At 44.5% G+C, this 23,669-nt stretch overlaps 1 protein-coding gene across 15 annotated transcripts in view; it reads left to right on the top strand.

The window, feature by feature from the left end:
- gphnb (gephyrin b) overlaps positions 1-23,669 on the top strand; it is a 66,502-nt gene that overhangs the window by 23,609 nt on the left and 19,224 nt on the right. For 9 of the 15 annotated variants that reach the window (XM_040159888.2, XM_078093099.1, XM_078093100.1 and 6 more), the window contains exons 3-8: positions 3,058-3,115; positions 3,215-3,307; positions 5,886-5,980; positions 6,449-6,515; positions 9,648-9,920; positions 12,093-12,227. In XM_040159888.2, coding sequence (XP_040015822.1) covers positions 3,058-3,115; positions 3,215-3,307; positions 5,886-5,980; positions 6,449-6,515; positions 9,648-9,920; positions 12,093-12,227 — 721 coding nt within the window. Of the gene's footprint in view, positions 1-3,057; positions 3,116-3,214; positions 3,308-5,885; positions 5,981-6,448; positions 6,516-9,647; positions 9,921-12,092; positions 12,228-23,374; positions 23,417-23,669 lie in introns of all 15 variants that reach the window. The other 6 variants (XM_040159883.2, XM_040159885.2, XM_040159886.2 and 3 more) reach the window with 1 other exon arrangement.

Raw genomic sequence — 23,669 nt, forward strand, 5'->3', positions numbered from 1 at the left:
TTGAGAGCTTTCCTACACATGGACGAGCCGACCACTCTGCTTCGATGCTGCTGCTGCTGCTGCTGCTGCTGCTGGGAGTGTGGAGATCCTCTCCTCCTTGGGCGGAGAGTGTGTGTGTGTGTGTGTGTGTGTGAGGAAGCAAGAGAGAGAAAGCGAGTGAGATTGAGTGCCCTGTACAAAGAGCTTGTATTATTAATGAAATCACCCTGGCAGATGGGTCTTATCTTGGAAGTGTCCCACAACCACAGAGATTTGCAGCCGGCTCAAATGCACACAAGTACACACATACTTTTACTCTCTCTTGTTAAGTGTGCTCCTGACAGTCTGTCTCTCCCTTTTCTCACTTTTTCCATTCCGTGCCCGTCTCTCTCTCTCTCTCTCTCTCTCTCTCTCTCTCTCTCTCTCTTTCTCTCATCGCGCCTTTCACTCTTTATCCTCCTCCACACGCTCGTCTTTTATTCATAGAAAGGTTGGGCCGAGGCGTCCCGGCTTTCAGGCCAAAACTACAGCCGTTCCACCCCCACCCGCCCCCCCTCACCACCCTCCCATCTTCCATTCCTTCCTCGACCCGCATCAGGATTTGTCCACACCTCAAGCAATTCCGAACCACCTCCGGCCTGCAGTCTGAGGAAGAGCTTTATGTGCTGTTACCCCCTGCGGTAGAAAGAGACATAGATGGGTGATGTAGATGAAAATGTTGCAGGCCCCTCTCCTCTCTAATAGGCTTCCCTCAATTCACAGCACATCCACTAAAAAATACAGCCAAGGACTCTAGCTGCAGAGAGAAACGCAAACGTGCAACAAAGGTCTCGAGATGTAATTTCAACCGTGGAAGATGCAAAGCGTATCAGAGCTGTAAATGAAAACCGCCCGAACGCGTCGCAGCTCATTCCCTGATGCCACGGACACGTGGAGGACGTCAACGGACAGGAAGCCAACGCCATCCAGCATCACGGTTCTGCTGACACGGCCCACATGCGTGCGCCACCTTTTTTTTTTAAGCTAACATATTTAGTTAAGATTATGGTGCAACCTGTGCGTGCGTGGACGCCAGGTAGAAGAGCTGCTCACAGAGATCGTATTTCCATGCAGGTTGAGAAGTTTTTGGTGTTGAACCAACTGGTATTTTGGAAGCTGTAGTTTTGTGTAGTACACATAGCAATACGATGCAGTACAGGTAAACCCACATACTGATACTTAGTTATCCAAGTACTCAAGAATACCATACACGTTCACATAAACTGATGTTGTACACTGTATAAGTGTGCATGCCCATATGTCTGTAATACAGTTTGTGCATGTATGCTTATATAAATAAACACACACGACTGCACAAATCACAGCATCCCTCAAAGATACTCAGCGTGCCAAATACTCAAAAATGTCCACTCATCAACATGTTGCTTCCTTCGCACAGAAAAATGGCATCCCCGACATTGACGAGAAAAAACAAAATACCAGCACACAAACTCTCACACGCTCGCAACGAACAACACAGCGACTAGAGGCTTCGGGCAGGAGTGGTTGCCTAGGAAACGGCGCGAAGGAACCCCAGTTATTTGTGTTGAGCATATTTTCATTTGGGCTGAAACAGAGAGGCATTAAAACCCCAGGAGAGAGAGAGGTGATTTGTCCTGACAGCTCCTTTACTCTCCCGAGGTGTAACGCAGACACACGCACAACTAACTCGTACACCGAGAAATGCACGCGCATGAACGCAGTCACACACATGCCTGCCCCCCCACGCCCTCCAAGCACATCAAGTGAAGTAAATCACTCGTGCCATCACATGTCAGAGGAGACAGAGTGCGTGTGTGTGCGTGTGTGTGCGTGTGTGTGTGTGTGTGTGTGTGTGTGTGTGTGTAGACGTTTTGATGCTCTGAGAAGCCGCATGTGCCTCTGAACGTGCACGCGTGCTCGCTGCAGCATTCTGGCGTTTCCTTGCTCAGTGTGTCTCCCCTGCTTGCTCCATCGCACAGTTTAAGAGACGATGGATTCGCTGAATGATGCTTCCGTGATGCAGGGTTTCTCTTTCTTTTAAAGTCGGTGTGGGTGAAGAGAGAGATTTTTTTTGGTGCGTTTTCTTTGTGTGATAAATCTGCACGTGAAAATGCAGAAGATTAGCAGGCGCTTTAATGTGCACGCTGTTCATTGGGTATTTGTCCCAGGAAGGCCCTGGTGTCGTTTTAGTGGCGGATGCGAAGGAGAAACGTGATTCCGTAGTCTCCCTAAAATAGCGGCCTTTAAAAAATAAAAAAAGCAAAGGGTTACATAAGGGGTGTCTGTGCAGAGCCTTCACCTTGAGCCCGAGGTTGTTCCTGTCGTGGTGCCGTTCCCGGTCTGGCCACAGGAGGTCAGCGTGGATTGCTGTTAAGCAGCTGCTGCTCTGTCCTTGTCAGAGCTCCCGTCCTGTGAAAAATCCTTTCAGCAGGGGATGTTCAAGGGCATTCGATGTCTCCTCTTTACTTGCTGCGATGATCTCTTGCTTTCTCTCTCTCTCTCGTTCCTGTCGCGCTCGACAACGGCCTTTGGGTCTTTCCTACCTTTCATACTTTACGTCTCTGTCTGTTCTCTTCTCTCTCCACCGTAATAATTGATCGTTTCACCGGCCTGGATTCTCTTAGATGACAGACGTACGATTACACGATTAAGTCTTCGGTTTCGGTCATGCGTTGTTTTAGTCGGACGAACACTACACTTTTGAATATTCAAGTATTTTCAAGGATACACGTTTGGGTCTTTTTAAGTGGGTGGTTTCCTTCTTTATTACTCTGAGAAATATAGAGGTGAGCCTACTCACAGGACTGTTGACTGCTACCCTGCAGATCTGCTTGGACACTACGGCGGCAGGAAAGTGCATATGGACAGAAGAAACATTCCTCCAACTACTCATGTTCTACTTCTGCTTGTTAAAGAAAGCACTGACGTCTCAAGAAGGTCCATAATTCTCTAGCTGGTGTTTTTAACCTCCCTGTAGAGCGGCAGTAAGACAATAGAGGATCTCCTCTATATATTAATAACTGTATCTGTGATCTAATGGCTTTCTCACCTTCTCAGGTTGGGCGGTATGATCACGGCCTACAAGATAGTGCCAGATGAGATAGACGAAATCAAGGTAACTGTGCGTTCACGTACTGCATCTGTCGTTTTTTATCCAAAGTGATGATGAGTTATGCAATTACAATTAATGCTTTGTGTGTGTGTGTCTGAACAGGAGACTCTGGTGGATTGGTGCGATGAAAAGGAACTCAACCTCATCCTCACTACCGGAGGCACCGGCTTCGCTCCGAGAGACGTCACACCGGAGGTGGGTTTTCTGACGGCGAGCACGGCATTAATTTGCCGTTTTATTGTTCGCAGTATTTCAGAAGGATATAAATTGTATTGTGAAGCTTGAGAGGTGTATTAAAATACACCCAACAAGGACGGCTCGAGGGTGAAATATGGTTTGGTAAGAGGTCGAGGGCAGGGAAGTAATGAATTACAACTACAGCAGAGGTCTGGAGGTACCGTGTACCGATAATGCTGCTCATATGTGTTTTTAGAGGAAAAGGTGGTCGAACATTCCCTCCTGTTACTTCACTCAAAGAAGATCTTCCTGTTTTTGCTGATTACACACACGTGTTGCACCACCGATTAACACGGTGCAATCAGCCCGTTGGCCACGTGGGAAATAAAGAGGCAGAAGTTAGATCCTTATTGATTCCCCTTTTTTTAAAAGATATGGGACTATGTGGCAAGCAATTCAAAATAATGTCTCTCTGGTGTTGGTAAAATAAATACACTACGAGACAGGAGGTCTAGACACACTATTCCACGTTTCATAATTCTTTACTGACTCACACAAATGATCTTACACTTGGAATACGATGGAAAAGATATTTTTCATCCTCGGATTGGAATGGTTGAGTCGACCAGTATTATTTTGCAGTGTGCAGGCCAACGTGCTTTTGGCTATTCTGTCTACTACTGTATACTTTGAAGGCAGTGTAATACTCAATTGTTCTTTCTCAACTCATGTCTCTGACACTTGTTAACCACAGAACTTTGATTATTTTAATTATTGTTCTAGTAGTACCACGTGTTTCAGTCTTTTACATTAAATACAATGGATAACCATGTCTCTTCTGTCTAAAAGTCTGTCTCTTAACTTTGTTGGAAATCAATGTATTGTTCAATTTGCAAAAAAAATAATATTTGAATGACCTGTTGTTCATCATATTTTAGCACAATGTTTGTTTACATCATTTGGTAGAAGGAATATCATTAGATATGAACCTGCAGGGCTACATTTGGTTTCCAAAGGTGGAGGTTTTTCCTCACATAACCACCTCAAATGTAGCTCAGGTACCCCTTTTTACCTATATATAGATATATGTACAGAATATATAGCGTTAAGATTTTCCTGCAATGAGACAAAAAAGCAGAATATTACCCAAAACATACAGTCCGTCTTTTATACTTTGTCTGAATGCCTGTTGTATCAATCAATGTCTCCTCATTGTGTCCCAATAAAAACAACTTTGTATGAGGTATGAATCCAGCCCCACCCCTGTCTCTCTCCCTCCTCCCCTCTACTTTCTGTCTCACCCCTCCTGCCGTCCCTCCCACACTCTTTTCCTTCTCCCCATCTCCATCCCCTCCTGAGTCCGAGCCCACGATGCTCATCAGTGGCTCCTCGTCTCTTTGAAGTCGTTTCTCTCCCTTCTCCCTCGCCGATGGTGCGTTTGAAGTGTCATTCAACTCAAGGGCACCGAACACACACACACACACACACACACACACACACACACACACACACACACACACACACAGCTGGAGGAGAAGGCACCAGCTCCTCTGCCTTCTATGCCGTAGCCTCCTCCCAGTCCCACACATGTGTGCACACTCGGACATATATACAAGTGCATTTGTGGCACACGCACCCTGCAGAGATTGTGAAATTGTAAAAAAAAAAAAAATGTTTTAAAAGAAACATCCCTGGAAAGCATACGAATCCCTGCTGGGACAAAATCACCAGGCTATAGGATGAATTAATTCAACATGGAACTCTTTTATTGCAATGACTGACCAATGAAAAGACCTATCGCTCTATTGATTCCCAAAATGTTATCCATCTTGATTGCTAATTGGGGATTGAGGTGGAGATGAGACAGGTCGGATAAGGATTTTCCAACCTTGAGACAATCACAAGATGGATTGTGCTAGAGGGGATGGTAAATCAATATCGGAGGGGCAGTCCATATCTTTTTAGTCAAGACATGCATTCATGAGGTTAACGTAGGAGTGTGTGACGATTATCAGTATTTCTGGCCAGACATCTGCAGACTTTTTTATTTACCAAGATGTTTTAATGAGGCAATACTCTTAACAGTTGATTTCCTGTAAAGTTGTAAATGCTGTCAAGTATCTTCTGTGGATTTTCTTTCACTCTGAATTATAGCCTTGGCTGTCCGATGCATATGACATGAAGGTTGATTCCTCAAAATGCATTTTGAGTTCAAAGGGGAGTTAAATATTAAAGGTCTTTTTCACCACACAACAAGAATAGAGAGGCGAACCACATTCGCATGTTAACATGCCGCTTTACCCAATGGAATAAAGACGGTTCTGTTTTTGTTTTTGACATTCAAGAATGTATTTGTTTCAGAAATAGTCAAGTTATAAGTAAATTGAAATATTGCAGATTACAGATTCCCTTTTTCCAAACCAGCAGCAGTAGTGCGGTCGGCATTAGTAGTTGTTACGTCGTCATTTTGAATGCTTTATCCAAAGGCTCCGATACAGCCTTTGAATTAATTGTTTACCAAATATGTAAGATGGACACATCCTTTGGTTGCTATAATTACGCTAATGACCCTCGGCTTTATCTTCCCTCTCTGCAGGCCACTAAAGAGGTGATAGAGCGCGAGGCTCCAGGGATGTCTCTGGCGATGCTGATGGGATCCCTCAACGTCACACCACTAGGGATGCTCTCCAGGTCACGAGCGCACGCTCTCACATCCGACGCACAACCATAGCACACATGCTTTAGTTTTACACAATTTTCAATTAATTTGATTTTTTTAATCCTTCTGTTTAAACAGGTTGGTGCATAAAGTCGCAGTGCACAGGGTTAAAACTTAATACTGTATAAACGTAGACAAAAGCACAGAAATCCACAGCAACAAACATGGGATTCAGCACATGCTGAAGTCACCTCAAATTTGAATAACCGTTCTGTTACGGGCAGTTATTCAAGTAGAGTCTAATAGATGAATAATGCACATTTTAAGCTGCTGCTATTCGACTTTGATGTAAGTCAAATCGGCGAGTGGGTTAATGTAGTGGCTGTGATAAAGTGCAGCACGCTGACATCCATCTGAATCAAAGCTTTGAGGTGGCCGTTAGAGGCACGTGTCCCTTCCTCCCTCCGTATTCACGTAAACTTTCTCTGGTGCGTTTGCAGACCTGTCTGTGGTATCCGAGGGAAGACGCTCATCATCAACTTACCAGGAAGCAAGAAAGGCTCCCAGGTAGGAAACACACGAGGGCGGATCTTTCTCCAGTGGACGATAGCGTCAGGCGCAGTTAAGTCAAAGGTCAGGGATCACGCGCCATCGCTGAGTGAATCAGAGGCAAATTGTAAGGCGCTTTGGATCAAGTCACTACATCCAGTATCCATATGTGCATATTGTTTTGGTACAGTTCCTAGATCCCAGTAAATTTATCTTTGAACATTCAAAACTTGTACCTCTTTTTACAAAATGCCCTTTTAAATTGAGGAAAACCATAAAGGACGTTTGGCTGTGTCACTAGTGCAACTATGACGCGTTCGTCTGGACGGCATCAGCTAATGTGACTCCTTATGCGAAGGTCAACTTTGCTTGAGACTCTAACGTGAACATTGTTTGCCATAAACTGATAGATCCAAACAAAGACATCATTGGTGTATGTTTATCCGAGCAGCTATGTGCCTACCGTATACCGTCTAGATTATTTTTGCCGGTACACGTTTTTTGCGTTTTGATGCATTTCTACCAAGACAAAGATGTAGCTGCAGGGTGTGTGTGTGTGTGTGTTTGTTCTCGCATGCGTGAGCGTGTTTATGTATGGTAATGTAACCTGTACGTGTGTGTATCCACCCACTGCTGTCTCAGTGTCCCCCGCCATCTGTCTCCCTCTCTGCTGCGCTGACCTGCGCATCTGTCTCTGTCTCGTTACGCTCCCGCTTCTCCTGATCGATTTTAGTATTTATTTTAATCAATTACTCCACCTCTCCCCCCCCATCTGCTGCCATATTACTGTCTCCCTCATCAACCCCCAGTTAAAGTTAACTGCACAAGCTGCCTATTGCAGGCTTTTATAACGATGATCTGCTGTCACGGCGATACCGATGGAGTCCAGCGCAGCCGGCCAGAAAAGGGGCCTCGTGTCAGAGCGTCGGCTTGTTCGTTGTCTTTGGCCTAGTTTACGCTACTGATACAGTTTCATATGCTCTCAGATAGAGAACAATTTCAATCACCGTTTTGTAGAGTTGATATGTCCTGGTTGTTTGCATTTTGTTCATATTCAGGAATATTCTCAGACTCGGCGGTGGTAGTATTTCCAATGAGACCTGCCGTAACTGATCTACGAATTCATGACTTTGATCAGAAACTTTTAGTTTGTTTCAATTCAAGCAGTAGCAGAAGAGACATTCCGACACTTTGCAACTGCTGGATCCTACGTTTCCCACAATGCTTCACTGTGGTACATCATGTTAAGCCATCTCCGCCTGGCAAATGCCTCCATCTTTCAAACTCCACCTCCCAAAACAGACATTCTGTTTTGAAGTCCACCTTTAATACATTTTTTAATTTGTCAAACTGCAGTTAAATGTTACACAAAAGGAAAGTACAAGGTTGGCTAAATAAAACAGAATATTAGTGTTACAGTCAATGCAACCTGCTCACTTGCACCACTATTCCTTGACATCACATGAAGACCTTCTGCTGTAATGTTGCTGCTGGGTGACACTATTTCTACCCGCAGGAATGACAGTGTGACATTCTGTGATGACCCTTCTGTCTAATAGGAAGGTTTTGTTTTTTTGCCAAAGAAATAGATTTACCCTGTGAGGTATAATAACTGCGTAGCGCCATTTACTAGTTGCTCACGACAAGGTGATGATGTTTAAATAAAAAGAACACAACAAGTCCATATTGTACAAAAGGTCCTCAAAATTCACGAGCTCCGACTTTTACCCTCAAGATTTTTAGTTTTATTTTCTGCTGTCTTTTACCAAATCTCCGTCTCTCCAACTCGCTCCCTATTCATACGTCGAGATCCCGTCCTCCGTGTCTCACTCACTTCCCTTTCTCTGTCTGGTCTGTCACACTCCCTCGTCATCTCCTGCACCCCCCCCTCTCAAAACAACAGTGCCTTCCCCTCATCCTCCATCCTTTTCTCTCCTTTGTGTTTCTCCTCCGCTGGCAGTACATCCAGGGATTCTGCTATTTAGTGTTCTTGACAGTTACTTTCCTGCAGGACAAAACGGAGAATAAGAGCGGTAGAAAAAAAAAAAAAAAACACTCCTGACGTACCTAAAGAAAATTCCTGGCATGCAATGAAAGCCCAAAAGGGGAGAGGAGGAACGTCTCCAGGCTCTTGACACTATCCTCACTCTTTCCTTTGCTCAATCCTCAATCCCACTTCAGCCCAACACTCCTTTTACCCTCTTGCAGAATGTTCAAATGTGGGCTTCTAACACCCCAGCAAGAGGCATAAACCGTCTGCTGTGGGATTTGGTGTGTGCATGTGTACGTGTGTGTGTGTGTGTGTGTGTGTGTGTGTGTGTGTGTGTGTGTGTGTGTGTGTGTGTGTGTGTGTGTGTGTGTGTGTGTGTGTGTGTGTGTGTGTGTGTGTGTGTGTGTGTGTGTGTGTGTGTGTGTGTGTGAGTGAAGGTGGGGGTTTTAGTGGACAGGTTAGCTCGCGGCTACACAGCAGGGCTGAAGGTTTCGTGGTAACCCATTCTATCTCTTTCATCTACCAATCCGAAGAGTCTCGCTGCTCTCTTTTTGTGTATTTTTGATCAACAGTGTTTCAGGATGCTATTCCAGGCATGCATGCATCCGGGTGTGGATCTACGAGCTTTTTTAATTCAGTCAAATCAAGGTTGCGATGTGCACACATAAAATGGGACGTGGAGTGGAGGGGTGGCTCAGAATGCCAGTAGACACCGTGAAGTGTGATTAATAATGTATCTTCTCAATGCTTAAAAAACACAGAAGATAAATAATTGCATAGAGTAGCTCTTGTTCTGGGGGTGAGGAGAACAGGGAACATTTAGCCTTGTGGAGGCTGGGCACACGGGAGAAAATGGAGGGATGGAGGGAGAAAGGAATGAAATCAAGCTGTTATAAATGTGTCCAGAGGGAGGCGCTGTTATCTGCTGAGGCGGAAAGAAGAGAGGAAATCTCTTCCTGTGCTTCCGATGCCTCGAGCATGGTCACTCAATGTGTTTGTCACATAGGACTAAGTGCATAACAGCGTAACCGGTTACATCAGCGCGCTGTAGATCTCAAATACCTCGACTACAGCGGCAGCAAAGCCTTTATCGCCGATCGGACAAAGGGTTTTATTTTGACAACACAAATCCCTGTCACTGACATTCTCTACGCTTCCAGGAATGCTTCCAGTTCATCCTGCCAGCGCTGCCGCACGCCATCGACCTCCTGCGGGACGCGGTGGTGAAGGTGAAGGAGGCAGCGGACGAGCTGGAGGACCTGCCCTCGCCACCGCCGCCCCTCTCGCCGCCGCCCAACAGTTCGCCCTGCTGCCACACAGAGGACAAGGGCGTGCAGTGCGAGGAGGAGGACGAGGAGAAGAAGGACAGCGGCGTGGCGTCCACCGAGGACAGCTCCTCCTCGCACATCACCGCCGCATCCATCGCCGCCAAGGTACCAGGACGGAGGAGAAGAGAGGGGAAGGGGAGGGGTCTGCTGTTGCAGTTTTCATCTGACTTCATCCATTTCAAACGGTCATCTGTACACGTTCATGTATGTGATGTATACAAGCGTGTGCATTTTAACATCAATACAACCTTACCAAAATGATCTAAAGGCAAGACCGTCATTACTGAAGCGCACAGAAAAAACACAGGAAAGGTTGCGAGGAGACGTCCAACATCTTTGCTAGGAAACAGGGGTGTTTGTAGGAATTTGGCCTCAAACGGGTTGAACCTTTATCACCATGTGTGGTCCTGACAGAGAGCGATACACGGGGCCTCCTGCAGGGTCACTGTGTCCAGTGTACTGTAATGAAACGGGACAAGGGTTTAACATTATGTAATTGGTTATTTTTGTGTCTATGTGAAACATTTTGGCAAGTGGGTTGACAAATACGAAGTACAAAGACGTATTGTTTGTAAATTAGATGTTTGATAATGCTTTAATTAGAAGTCTGCGAATTACGGAGGGAACTTTTCTCAGATATGCAATTACTCTTTGGAAAAGAAGAAGTAGCACGTTTGCATAATTGGAGCAGATCCAGGCAGCTAAATGACTGTCATGTTATTACACCAAAGGTACACGATCTTTCTGAACTTGATTGATGCATAAAAATGCTACAGGAAACACCTTTTAGATTCAATGGTTTTTTTTAACCCATACCCTAAAAAATGGCCTCTGCTGCTGCATGCCGCCTGGCTTGAATGGGAATCATTCACCTCATTCAAAATATATGATGAGGTTATTCTACAATAACAGGAAGTAGACAATCACAGATTTCCTTTTCTGGGTTAATTTCTTTCTTCTGAGATTGGCATTCACATAAATGACCCGGATGTCTCGGCGTTCTTCTGCACGCATGCACCCGTCAGGCAAGGGCAGTCGCCTTGTGTCCGATGCTCAAAAGTATCTCTTTCTGGCTGTTAGTGCCTTTTAAAACATTAAGATTTAAATAAGTGCCATTAGTGTTCGTACTGGGAAGTTGATTTACTCTTGGAAGAATAAATGAAAATGCTTATCTTCGCCCATGAGGTTCATGCCAATGAGCATCCAAATGCAGATAGGTGGTAAAAAGATGTGATGCCGTATTTTTCTTCTTTACAAGATTAGCCAAATACTACATAACATTTGCCTCTAGCATGAGGTCACTGAGGGGTTCTCAGGATACATCTGTTATAAGTCTGAGAATGGAAGGCTGCATTTTGAGAAGCGTTCGACATGAGACCTTGCTGGACACGCATGTGGACTAGAGTGTGTAGTCCTGCTCTCAGATACTCGCAGGCCTTCTCTCAGGATTCATCATTTGTCCCAGCTACTTCTTTGCCAGAAGCGATATATATAAAAGTGAAGCCTATAAACACAAAGTAGAATATTCTTTCCAATGCTTTTCATCATTATGAGGACGCATCTGCATAAACTGAGTTTCTTATTATAGTGTCACATGAAGGATAGAATTTCTTGAGTTGAAAAATAGTGAATCCATTCCTTAACATAGGTCTGTCATCTCCGTCTATCATATAACATGTTTGTCTCCGCATACATTTGTGTGTGAGTGTGTGTAGGTGTGTGTGTGTGTCTATTTTGTGCAGTTACATGCAACATCAAGTATCTCTCCATACCCATCATCCTATCCTGCCCTGTCTGCAGCCTGGACCCTGCTTTGTGGCTCTGTTGTCAGGGTAACATCCCACTTCATTGTCCAGTCACAGAAGGATGTTGGTAAGACTTCGCCCCCCGATATCTCATTACTTGTCATCATCATGTCACATCTTTGAGGTCATCTGTCTCTCATCTTCATCAACCCTGTGAGTAGGCGTGGTCGTTTAAGTTCGACATGATTACACATTAGAGGCGTTGAATTATTTGTTGTCTCGGGCTGTTTTCTGTGTCTGTATATAGGTTTGTAGCATCTATATATGTGTGGGTATATATAAATATATATATATATATATATATATATATAATGTGTGTGTGTGTGTATGTCTATACGTCCGTGTGTATGTGTTTTTCCTAGATCTTCAATATCAGTATATGTACCGGACGTTGGGTCTTCGCTGCGAGGTGTTTACATGCGTGTGTGTCTGCATACGCTTTGTGTGTGTGTGTGTGTGTGTGTGATCTCAGATCCCAGACTCCATTATCTCGCGGGGTGTGCAGGTGTTACCCAGGGATACAGCCTCTCTCAGCACCACGCCCTCGGAGTCGCCCCGCGCCCAGGCCACGTCCCGCCTCTCGACCGCTTCCTGTCCCACACCCAAAGTGAGTACACATGCGGGGAAAAACACTCACGCTCAAATATATATTATTAACACAAATTCATCTAGTTTTTACTTATTATTAAGGGGCGATTTCCCCAGTGAATACAATTCACCTCTTTAAAAAACATAATTTTTCTCATGTTTTCTGAACCATTTTGTCTAAATATGCACCCCATCCTTTTAAGTGGGCACTAACTTCAACACATTCAATCAACTTTTCTATTCAGCTTTCAGTGTAGTTTGATATTTGGTAAATGGGGTAGAAAATGGAACTAATACATATGACCGTGACACACAACTGACAAACAACTTGTTTTGCAAGGCATGTTATACACGCAATGCAATTTGTTGTTTAATTTAAAGCCTCTAACTACACACATGCTGTCTACGCTTATACACACAAACACACAGTACGCCTTAGCGCGTCTTTCTGCCTGTTCAGCCCTTCTTTTTGTCTCCTACAGCTCAACCGCGTTTACCTCCACAAACTGATTATTCTAGCTATACTATTTCGTGTACAAAGAAATTGTATTTTTCTAGTGGAATTACTTTTTTTTACTAACCAAGATTTTTGGCTGCGATTAATTATTTAATTCCAGTTATTTTTGGGGGGGAGAGATCATTTACTACTTTTTTCCCTCAATTTTATTGTTGATTGAATTTTGCATGGTTAGAATGTGTTTTTCATTTGTATTTATTTGTTCATTTTGAATCAGTTTCAAATAAAACAACATGTTGCATGCACCAAAACATCCCACACCCACAGGTTCTCTGCCAGTTACTCAACTTTGCAAAGTGCATGTTTTGTGTGCGTTCCATGTGAAGCCCCTGTTGTTTGTGTGTGAGTGTGTATTTGTGTCTATGAAGACAGCAGGTTGTGGTTTTGGTGCTTGGATGCGTCAGCCTACAAAAGTATTCCCCAGGTTTAATTCAACATATTGCAATTTTTTTTAAAACTGTATCCCCTCAGTCTACTGTCCCTGCGTTAATGGGCTACTTTAACATTTTGTCCACATGTTGACGTCGTGGCAGTTTGTTATAATGAAGAGAGAGACATAATGAGTTCTACCTTGTTTTCTGTTTGAGTCACACAATTATTGATGCAAAAGTATCCTTCTATATTTTCACCGATCTCTCCTGCAGGTTTTTAAAATCCCAAATGTCAACTCTTTTTCACCTCATCTGTCAGTCACGTCTCCATGTGTCTCCCGGACAGCAGGCAGGTGCTATGGGAACAGATGAGAGGGTTGCCATGGGAACAGTAGGCTGGGACGTTTGTGGAGGAGGGAGAGCGGGAGCATAGGCGGGTCATGAGACAGAGGAGATCTCTCTCTCTCTCTCTCTCTCTCGCTGCTCGGTGTTCCTAGAGCAAAGACAACCGGCTTAACCTGCAACATATTTCTCAAAATCTGTTACAAATGTCGGTATATAAAATATGCAGATCGGCCATATGTGAAAACAATTGCTCAATGTGGAAAAATGGCTTTGAGAGTTCTCAAATTCCCCGGCTAAAAACAGACCCCTTTTATGATGGAGCAGCGCTTCTTAAGCGTTTTCCAGAAATCTTTCAAAAAAAAAAAAAAGAAAATCACAGACTCCCTGACACTCCAAAGTACGCCTTAAGACACACCAAGTACAGCACAATAGGACTACACAATGTTACTGCACATTATCCCTTTACATCTTATTGACAACATTGTTTTCCAGTTTGATGCTCGATCTTGATTCAGTGATCCTCTTTTTCATTTCATAAATTAACATATTAGCTTAAAGGATGAAATGACAACAGCTTAGACATATTCTTCTCTCATAAAAGCTCATGTAGAAATTGCTGCTGAATCCCCTCTTGTTCTTCATCCAAATTAGCCATACGGTTCTCTTCATTTGGCCCAAAAACGTCAAAACACAATATTTTTTCATTTGAATCTGGCCTCGGCCTTAACGGCCTTGTTTTTTGTGGAGAGATGCTGAACATGGTCGCAGCACCGTGTTCATGCATTGCGTGGCGATTGAAAGGTGTGTGCTGAAAGTTCTTTCCTCAAAAGCGTTGACTTTGTTTTTTTCATAATGCTTCACTGAGCGACCAATGAGACGAGAGCGGCCTTGGACAGAACCTGATAAAACGCCATAAACTGGGCAATCACCAGTGTTTTATTCAGGATTAACGAAAACGCTTTTTTAAATCACCAGCATTTTTTGCCTGTGAGACGGATCGTGGTTAGAGCGCCTAAGACTTAGCCTCGGTGTTTTTGACCACAATAGAGCTCTTCGAAGAAACATAAATAATTGGGGGAGGACTTCTGGGAGCTTTATTGCTGCTGCAGCTGCGTCTGTTGGTGTTGTTCCAATGCAGCCAGCTCCGCCGATGCAGTGAGGCAACCACCTGTCTCTCCGCCGAAGCCTTTCTTTGTCAATGACCCAGTTTGAGCATCGCCGGCTCGTCACAATCACTTGCCAACCGCATTAGTCAGCGTTTGTGTCTTTTCGGGACAGACAACAGACAGTTAACGACTTTCCTAGGTGCAGCTCTTCGCTTATTTAGATTCTGTCACGGGCTGCTTCCCGGCGACGAGCTGCCATATGTTCTTTGAAATTCCCATGTTGCGAGCGGGCTGTCGACAGCATGTACACAATGTCCCCGGAGCCGGAGCCTCTGTTCACTGATGCGTCTCATGTGCCGCTGTGTGGCTGCGTTGATTTCTTAGCGTGGTTTGCCGAGCCACGAGACCACGTTGGTGTGTGTGTGTGTGTGTGTGTGTGTGTTTCATTTGAAAGTGCAGGTAGTTTATGATGATGTGACTAAATTTTGACCATCTGCATTTGCGAAAATGTGAGTTTGTGTGCGCATGCGTAGTCCAAAGGAGCTATGTACCTGATATTAATTAGGTTTTGCAATTAAGCATAAACCCTGTAGGAACTGATGTCCAATCCTATGTGTCTACGGAGTAACAACTGGAAATACACAACCACAGTAAGATCTGGACCCACATTCTTAAGGGAGAAAGGGACAGTCTCACCTCATACGCCACACACACACAAACAAAGCCCACAGCCCTGAAATGCAAGCAGATACAAAATGATTACAAACGGAGCAGTTCTACAGTCATTCATGTAACCAGATTTCTTTTTGCTGGCACACTGTCTCCGACTTGGGCACGCACAGACACACATAGGCCAACACACACAGAAACACACTCACACACACAAGCACAGGGAGGGTAGTCGTACCCTTCCACTCCTGTGAGCATTTAGTACAGTTACGTAAGGGTGAGTTTGGATTAATGAAGCATATGGTAGATGGGGCTTTGACTCAGAGGATGGTTGTGTGTGTCTGTCTGTGTGTGTGTGTGTGTGTGTATCTTGTTCCTATTCTCAATAACAACCACAAAAAGTACTACTGCTCTAGCTTATCAGTGTATCATATTGCAAAAGTTAATTTCCAGGTGCACTTTGAATTAATAGTCCAAAGTTGATGAGACATACTTTTCATTTGACTATTGACTGTTACATTTACGAGTCACTTACCTTGAGATAGTAATTGTGAGGAAATCATCATTATAAGAAGTTAAGAAATGCATACATTCACCTCTTAATAAAACACCACCGTACTTGTGGAAGTTGCTGAAACAGTCAGACATTTTCGGGGACTACTGCCTGTGTTTAGTTGGACTTGTTGGCTCAACGTTGGACATGTACATTTCTGGGTAGGCTCTGGAAAGTTTGTACTCCGTGTGTGCCGATGAATATTGTTTTCGTCTGTTTCTTCCTTTTCTACGCCGTAGAAGTCAGTCATTGTGGAGACACACACAGACAATAGGTTGAAATGTACCTATGAAGCTTGATTGTTCAGATATTTGATTATTTAGACTTTATCAGATTGTTCCCCTGTTATTAAGACTCCCAGGAAGACTTGTCGATGGAAAAAAGTAGATTGTTTACCCTAGTTGGCCTTGCTTCCTTTCAAGTACAATACATGTCACCTCATTTTCTTTGTTTTAATTCAAGGGTTGAAGTAATAATGAGTGCTGAGCCTGAGTGCTTCCCTTCGCCTCCACCCTCCCTCCTCCATCACAGCTTTCACCTTGATGCATCTGCAGGTGCTGCCCATATTTATGCTCTATGTATTGTACGGTGCTCCAAACATCTCTTCAACTTGACTGATATTGGCATTTATTATGATTAAACTATGCAACGCTCTTTCTCTCCCACAATACCTCAAACTCTTTTGGGTGCTGGCTGTGCACATAGAGGACACTGCCTCACTGTGCATTGGTCCCGTAGCTTTTGCTTTGATTAATGGCTTGATGTATGACTGTGCAGCCAAGGCCAAGGCTTATGGAAATCAGCTCGTCCTCTGCTGGTATGTGAGAAATGAGTCACGCGCAGTAGTGCAATTCAGCACACGCCACTTCCATGACCTGCAGCATTTCGTCTTTGACAATGCGGTCACTGCTACAGCAAACCTTGAAACATAGAGGGTTGTTCCTTCTTTGTTTTGGATTAATTGCATTATAAAATATGTAAAATAAGTACATATCATTTCACTTTTCCACTTGACAGTTTTATTGCATTTTGTAGACATATTTCCAAGTGAATTTACATCAGTATTAAAATTGAAGTTGGGAACAGTGAAAAAACGTAAATCTACACATTTTAACAGGAGGTTTTTCCACACTATTTTTTTCTGTCTCATGTCGGTTTTCCTTTTTCTTGTCTTTTTTTTTTTTGTCGTGGCTGTGTGTTAGGGTTGGTGATGGAGCCACAACCCCCGCTGGGTACTGAAAGTAGATCGTTGGGTTAATCGAGATTCACTTTGCTCACATACAAGTACAAGCTCGGCTGTGAACCGTCGTCCTTGTGGGATCTTCACAGCAGTCATTAAAAAAAAAAGTGTGATAATCACGGCCTGTGAATTGCGCGTGCTGTTTGGCTTGAGCCCAAACCTGTATGCAGATCACAGGATCCTGACTTGCAAATGAGTAGCGACAGAGGATCTTTGCCGGAGTGAAGGAGCGATGAATGATTTATGCCCTGGCTGTGTGCGTAAGCGCCACTCCGACGTCAAATGAGCCCGCTGTAGTGTGACGGATCAATGACATTGTAGAGCATCTTCTCTTCCTCCTCTCAGAACAGCACGGGCCTAACTATCAATGATGAACAGCAGAAAGCGGTGGACAGAATGTGTGTGTGTGTGTGTGTGTGTGTGTGTGTGTGTGTGTGTGTGTGTGTGTGTGTGTGTGTGTTGTAACCCCCTTGTCCCTGTGGTGTGTGTTGAGCTGAGAGGATGAAGAGGGGGTGTTCTGCTGGAGTTTCTGTGCTAATGTCCGATGGGGTGCATCGCTCATTCTGCACTGTCGAGGCCCTCCGCGGGGGATTGTTTGTGCTCATGTTTGTGTTTATTTTTGTTTGGGTAATCATATACAGGAACTCGCAACACTCCTCTGGCACATTTTTGAGTGTTGACACATTGTTTTTGTTATTTTCTTTCTTCTTCTTTCGCATTTCAAATTCGAACAAAGCATAGTTCAGGTGTGAAGGTAACAAATGACCGGTTTAAAAGTTAATAGGCGCCTACAAAGATGCACACGGTCGTACTGTGGATGCCGCACAGTCTGAGAGAGACACAAATTGAACGATTTTCACCGAGCGAGTGTGTAACTGGATGGTGTTGTCGTTCTGTTCGGGTGAAGACTTGAGGCCCGGTGCAAAGTGAAGCTGCAGCGTCGTTTTGACAACACGCCCTGTGTCGTCATTCCTTACGATCCTATTCCCCTATGGAAAGTATGGATAGGGGATGTTAAATGTCTTTGTGTCGGTAGCATTCATGTTTTATTTCACCCGACAGTATTGCCCTGCTTGTGTGTGTGTGTGTGTGTGTGTGTGTGTGTGTGTGTGTGTGTGTTCGGCAAAGCAGCGGTACTACTAGATATGTATCATTGTCTTCTAATGCAGTAAAGCTCATGAATGTGACTGCTTGTCTCCTGGCCTGCTGGAGGAGGGGAGGATTTATGATGGAGTGAGTAAAAGGGAAGAGCAGAGGGAGGAACAGAGAGGAGAGCACAGAACCGAGTGGGAGGGCGTGAACAAGCTAATGAGTTGGATGAGTTGGAGAGGACGGGGGACTGAGCGACAGTGGGAGGCCCGTTTGCGTGGACGTCAGCCCGGTAGCTCGCCTCACATTAGCCTCACCCGTCCAACTCGTCTCACTTCAAATCAGTGCGAACGCCACTGAGCGGCAGTGACGAGGGAATACGTGATGAAAAGAAAGTAAGAAAGGGGGCGGAGGGAGTTGGGGGGTGGGGGGGGGGCGCAGAAGTGGAGGAAGCATCACATTTGTCGTTTCCCTTAACACCGAAACGCTCATGGGAATTGCAGGCACACACATGCGCACACACACCCACGCAGACATGCGCACACGCGGACCTTAGTCATGCTTGTATGATTTAATGCAGCACCGTATGTGCAGCCGTACACCCTCCTCCTCATCATCTTCTTTCTCCATCTTCTTGCCTCTTCTTCGGCTGTTGCATTTCCTTTCTGCTCTTTTGCTCTCTTGTGGGTCCTTCTTGCTCCAGCCTTCACTTCTCTCACTCTCTCTCTCTCTCTCTCTCTCTCTCTCTCTCTCTCTCTCTCTCTCTCTCTCTCTCTCTCTGTTTTGGTCACTCCCCCTCATTCCCCTTCTCCCACTTAGTGTGTGTAAAAGTGTGTGTGTTCTTGAGGGTGTGCATGGGCCGGGGAGCTCATTCTGTTCCGACTCCAGGCAGAAGATGGTAAGTCATTTCTTTCCTCTTGCATATCTGAGAGGATGTTTACAGGTTTTGAGTGTGTGTGTGTGTGTGTGTGTGTGTGTGTCCCTGTGTTAATAAGTAAAGGATTTTGTATTATTGGGGGTGTGAGGTTACATTGTGTGTACACTGTGTGCTTGTAAGTAGAAGTTGTGCTGCTATACTAATATATTTTTACGTGTGTGTGTGTGTGTGTGCTGATGATGCCTGAAGGGGGTACGCAGTCGGGCCATGAATGAGATTAGAGTGCAGGGGGGAGAATAATGTAGCAAGGGTACTGTTGACTATCTTCAACTAGCTTGGGGGCTGCAGGGTGAGGAAGAGGAGGGGGGGGGGGGGGTAAATGGGCTCCTGTGCTGTGTAGTGTAGCCGTAAGGTATCTGCAGTAAAGGGATGGTGGGGGGGCGGTGGACGTTAAAGGAGGTTCTGACAAAGGAGGGTGAGTGCAAGCAGGGCTTCATGTCTGTTTTAAATCCAGCGATCATCTTCTCACAAACAGAAACAACCGCATCTCCCTTCCTCGTTTAGCTGCTGGCTTTTACCAGCATCTTTCAGGGAGTTTCATGCAAGAAAGGAATCAGAAACCCCTCAGTACAGATGTGCACGCTGCTATTCATTTCCCCTCCAGTTACCATGTGCTTCCCTGCAGCCACCGACATTAGTGGCTGAGCAGGATGTTGATGTAGCAGTGGAGATCCTAACGATGGCTAAATGTCAGGAGATACATTTGCAGCCTTATCGATGCGAAGTTACACAAAGTTTCCCACTGTGTGAAGAATCATCCAAGCGGTGATTGTTAATGCCCTGCAGAGGTCTATCGGTTGTTCCTGTTTGCGTTACAAAATTACTCCAATAAGTCCAGCTGTTTTGTGCAGAGACCAGAAATAGCCATTGATGATGTCAGGACAGGCCAATGAAATTCAAAATGATGTGTAGTGTAGATTTGGTTTGCCTAAATGTATTTGGTATGCTGCAAGAAACAAGTAATTTCTCAGTTTAGGAAATATGTATGCTTATTAGCTTTCTTTCTAGGGGGAAATATTTAGGAATAATACCACTGTCTTACACATAATATAACAATAATACAACTACCAGTACCTTTAACTCATTAATTAACATGTTACTATAGTGGTAGCGTAAAAAAAAACTAGTCATCTCTCATCAAGAAACCAATCAAACATATTTCAAAATAAAGGCTCGCCGTTACAAAATACATGGCGTTATCATTGGAGAAGTACAATACTCGTATTGCATTGACAGATTTGTTTAACTTTCAGGAGGAGATTTTGCAGTGCGCTTCTCTTTTTCTCCTTTTGAAAATGTGCTCAGCAAGATCTTTCTAAGCCCCGAGGGGAAATACAAAGATGCGTGTCCAGCTAAAATTATATCATCCTCTGTTTGACAACAGATTTCAATAACCTGATTTAAAAGGCAGTTTGATGTTAATTGAGCTGTGAAAAATAACCTTATCCTGGGATATCTGCCGTTTCCAGATAGTTGGCTTGGTCCTACAGGATGTTTGATAATACATATAATGTATTGTTGCTGTGACAAGATGAAGGTAGCTGAGGCCTGAACGAAAGTGCTCTTTTGTCTCGGATTAATGTAAACGCATAAAGCCTCTTCCCTTGCTTTATGGCTCAAAGCACCGATGGACCATTAGGGTCAAGTTTCTGAAGGCCACGGGTCCAGAAGACCTCAGCTGAGCGCAGTGTGCTTGTTCATTGGTCCATAAAGAATGTTTATTATTTGTTATTAAGATAAATACTGTAGATGTGTGTAGAGTGTTTAGACGTGTCCGTACTTCAGTCCTATGAACAAGCATCTGTGTAAGAAGTGCATGTGATATTATATGTGTCTGGAGAAACTCTTGCCCAAAGGGCGATGGAGAGAATGGAATGAGGGCAAGAGAGGTTTGAATAGTGAGATAAAAAAAAAAATAGACAGTCAGGCCGGACGGGAGGAAGACGGACAGACAGACAGGCGCCAAATTAAGGGGAGTGGGATGAATGGATGAGGCCAGTCTGTCCAGCTGTACTGAGCATGTTCATGCACAACACAAGCCTGTCCAATCAGCTGTGTTACCATGCCAACCCGCCTAATAGTTAATTCATTTTCATTGGAGCGCAGCGATGAGCGAACCAGGGCGCGGCTGCAGGGCACGCAGCGCATGCAGCGCATTCCTCCGGTCAGCTGTGGTCACCGGTCGCTTGGCCCCCCGAGTGTGGATTCGTTCTCTCTTTCTGTGCACTCAGAAGGGGCCCGTTGCAAGTTGTGCAAGTTTTTTGTCTTCAGGAACTTGCTGTTCGTAAGCACAAAACTTCAAGTCAGCTTAAAGTGCTGACAGCACACACGTTTAATTTGACAGCGAAAGACATCACCTCCTCGGAATGCTGCACACTCAGCGTGTGTGATGCCACTGCAACTGGATCCATTATTCGGCCAATGTATGAGGAACATACCCAATCTGATAACCGCTGTCTGAGTGTAAGTGTGTTGTATGTCAAACCACTTTTACTAAAGTAAAAGTACAATACATAGAGAGAATGCTAGTGTGTGTCTCTCCCGTACTAAGTTTGGCCATTCTGTCTCACGTTCATTTTGTATAAAAACATTTTGGTGTTTGAATTTGGGATTGAATTTCCTTAATCAGGTTGAATTGTCAGCTTCATTTTACTTTTTTATTCAAAAAGTTCAAAGAGACAAAGTATGTTGTAGAGCAACTATGTGACGCTAGTATAAAAGTCACCCTGCAGGCACCAATGGACTTCAGTATCATTCCGAAGATTCTAATGAAATAATGTACATATGCAGCAAGTGGTTTCAGACTGAATTGAATCAACTTTAAATCATTGAATTGGCAGGGACTGGGATTTTGGTACCTTGAGCTTTGTCTTAACAGAGTGCTAACTTGCTCCTGTAGGAATTTAAGAGATTTTTTGTGTAGTTCACTCCCGTGGTTTCCTGCCAGTGTCCATTACCTGAGCTGTGAGTTGGGCGAGTGCAGCCACTGTGAATCCAAAGCATTTCAATTAGGAGGAACGGGATGCTCGACAGCCCCGCTTTAGAAAGGCCATTTATCACATCATCTAAAACTGTTACTATGTCATGAGGAAAGGTTGGGGATAATCTAATGTCTTCAGTAATAATTCACAGTGAGCTCTGGCTTCCACGGCGACCATTATTTTGCAGGGAATATATGTGAAGGATTTTCCAGTTAGCAGCTAAAACGCCACTGCCAACGCAGTTTTACAATTTTTTTTAATTTTTTGGACAATTTTTCCTCACACCTGTGGAATTAAATTCCCTACATTTAATGTTGCGTGTACAGTGAATGATTCTCACACCAGTAAATTAACGGCATGATCGCTGTAGTTAGACACAAATATCGAGAACAAGATCACCTCTGAAATCGAAAGCAACGGTTATCCGTCCATTAGAATTTAAGGAAAGCTGAGGGGCAAAAGAAACCTCTTTCCAACACCATTAATGTCGGTAATAAAAGCCCTAATGTGCTTTTAGGTGGAAGCAATGTGGTTAGAATTGCCTTACCACAGCATGGATGAAAGTGCTCCAATCATAGCTGACCTCAGTGGAGCAGTGATAGTTGATATTTCTGCAAGCTAGAAATAAACTACATTGCATTTTCCTGTAAATCCTGTGTGGTTTCCGATTAACTCGTCTAGTTAGTCTTGCTTAGTCGGACATGATGGTGATGAAGGGAGATCAAGGAGACATTTTAGATCAATTGTTGACACGTCTATAGATTTCAGGGCTTACCGTCAATACTGTGTTTTAATGAGGTTTTCATCCTTAATCGATTAATTGATCTGGATTTTTGCCACCTTCGCAATCATTGGAATATAGGAATTTTGTCACAGAGAACATGGTACACACATGCACGTGGTACATTTCACACATCCTCCAGACTCCGAGGGTTGGATTTACTAGGAGACATTTAAATCCTGGATTAGGACGAATACATAGAATGGAATAGTATAGCGGCGGCAGTTCATTCAGTCAGGTCTTGTGAATATGAATTGACTTATTGTTAGAAATGTGTGATGTTTCCTGTAACAACTCTGCTCCTATTGCTCTGAAACCCTACCTGCTGTCCTGTCCTTGTCCTGTACTGTCCTATCTTGTCCATGTCTTGTCCCGTCAAGCCCTTTGCTGTCATGGCTCATCCGAGACAGTCACACAGAGACCTGTCAAGCAGATGTCCTCCCGAAAGACAGAGAGGACGGCGTCCTGCTTCCCCCGTCCGTCTCTGTGTGTCTCTGCCCCCGCCCCCCTTGCTCAACCCAGCTTTGCCTCTGTTAACCCTCTTCTCTTGTCCCCTCCTCTCTCTCGCGGGCACCAGGCGCGGCTCCCCTCCTGTTCATCCACCCTAAGCATTGCCGAGGTACTCCTGCATGCGTTTCCAAGACAACGTCGCAGCCTCCTCCCTCACTCCCCAACCGCACCTCTTACCCCCTGCCTGGAATGATTGCTCTATCCCCCTAAACTTCACGCCCCCCCCCCCCCCCCTCGTCCCCCATGTGCGTGCTGTCCTGCCTGCTGCACTCCTGCTGTCTCTGTGTTGTTGTTGTTTTTCAACACACTACCCACAGTCCTTTTTGTGCGTTCTTTCGTTTTTTTTTGTGCGGATGTGGTCT

This window comes from Gasterosteus aculeatus, chromosome 18, assembly GCF_964276395.1.
Source record: "Gasterosteus aculeatus chromosome 18, fGasAcu3.hap1.1, whole genome shotgun sequence".
In the NCBI taxonomy this organism is placed as follows: Eukaryota; Metazoa; Chordata; class Actinopteri; order Perciformes; family Gasterosteidae; genus Gasterosteus; species Gasterosteus aculeatus.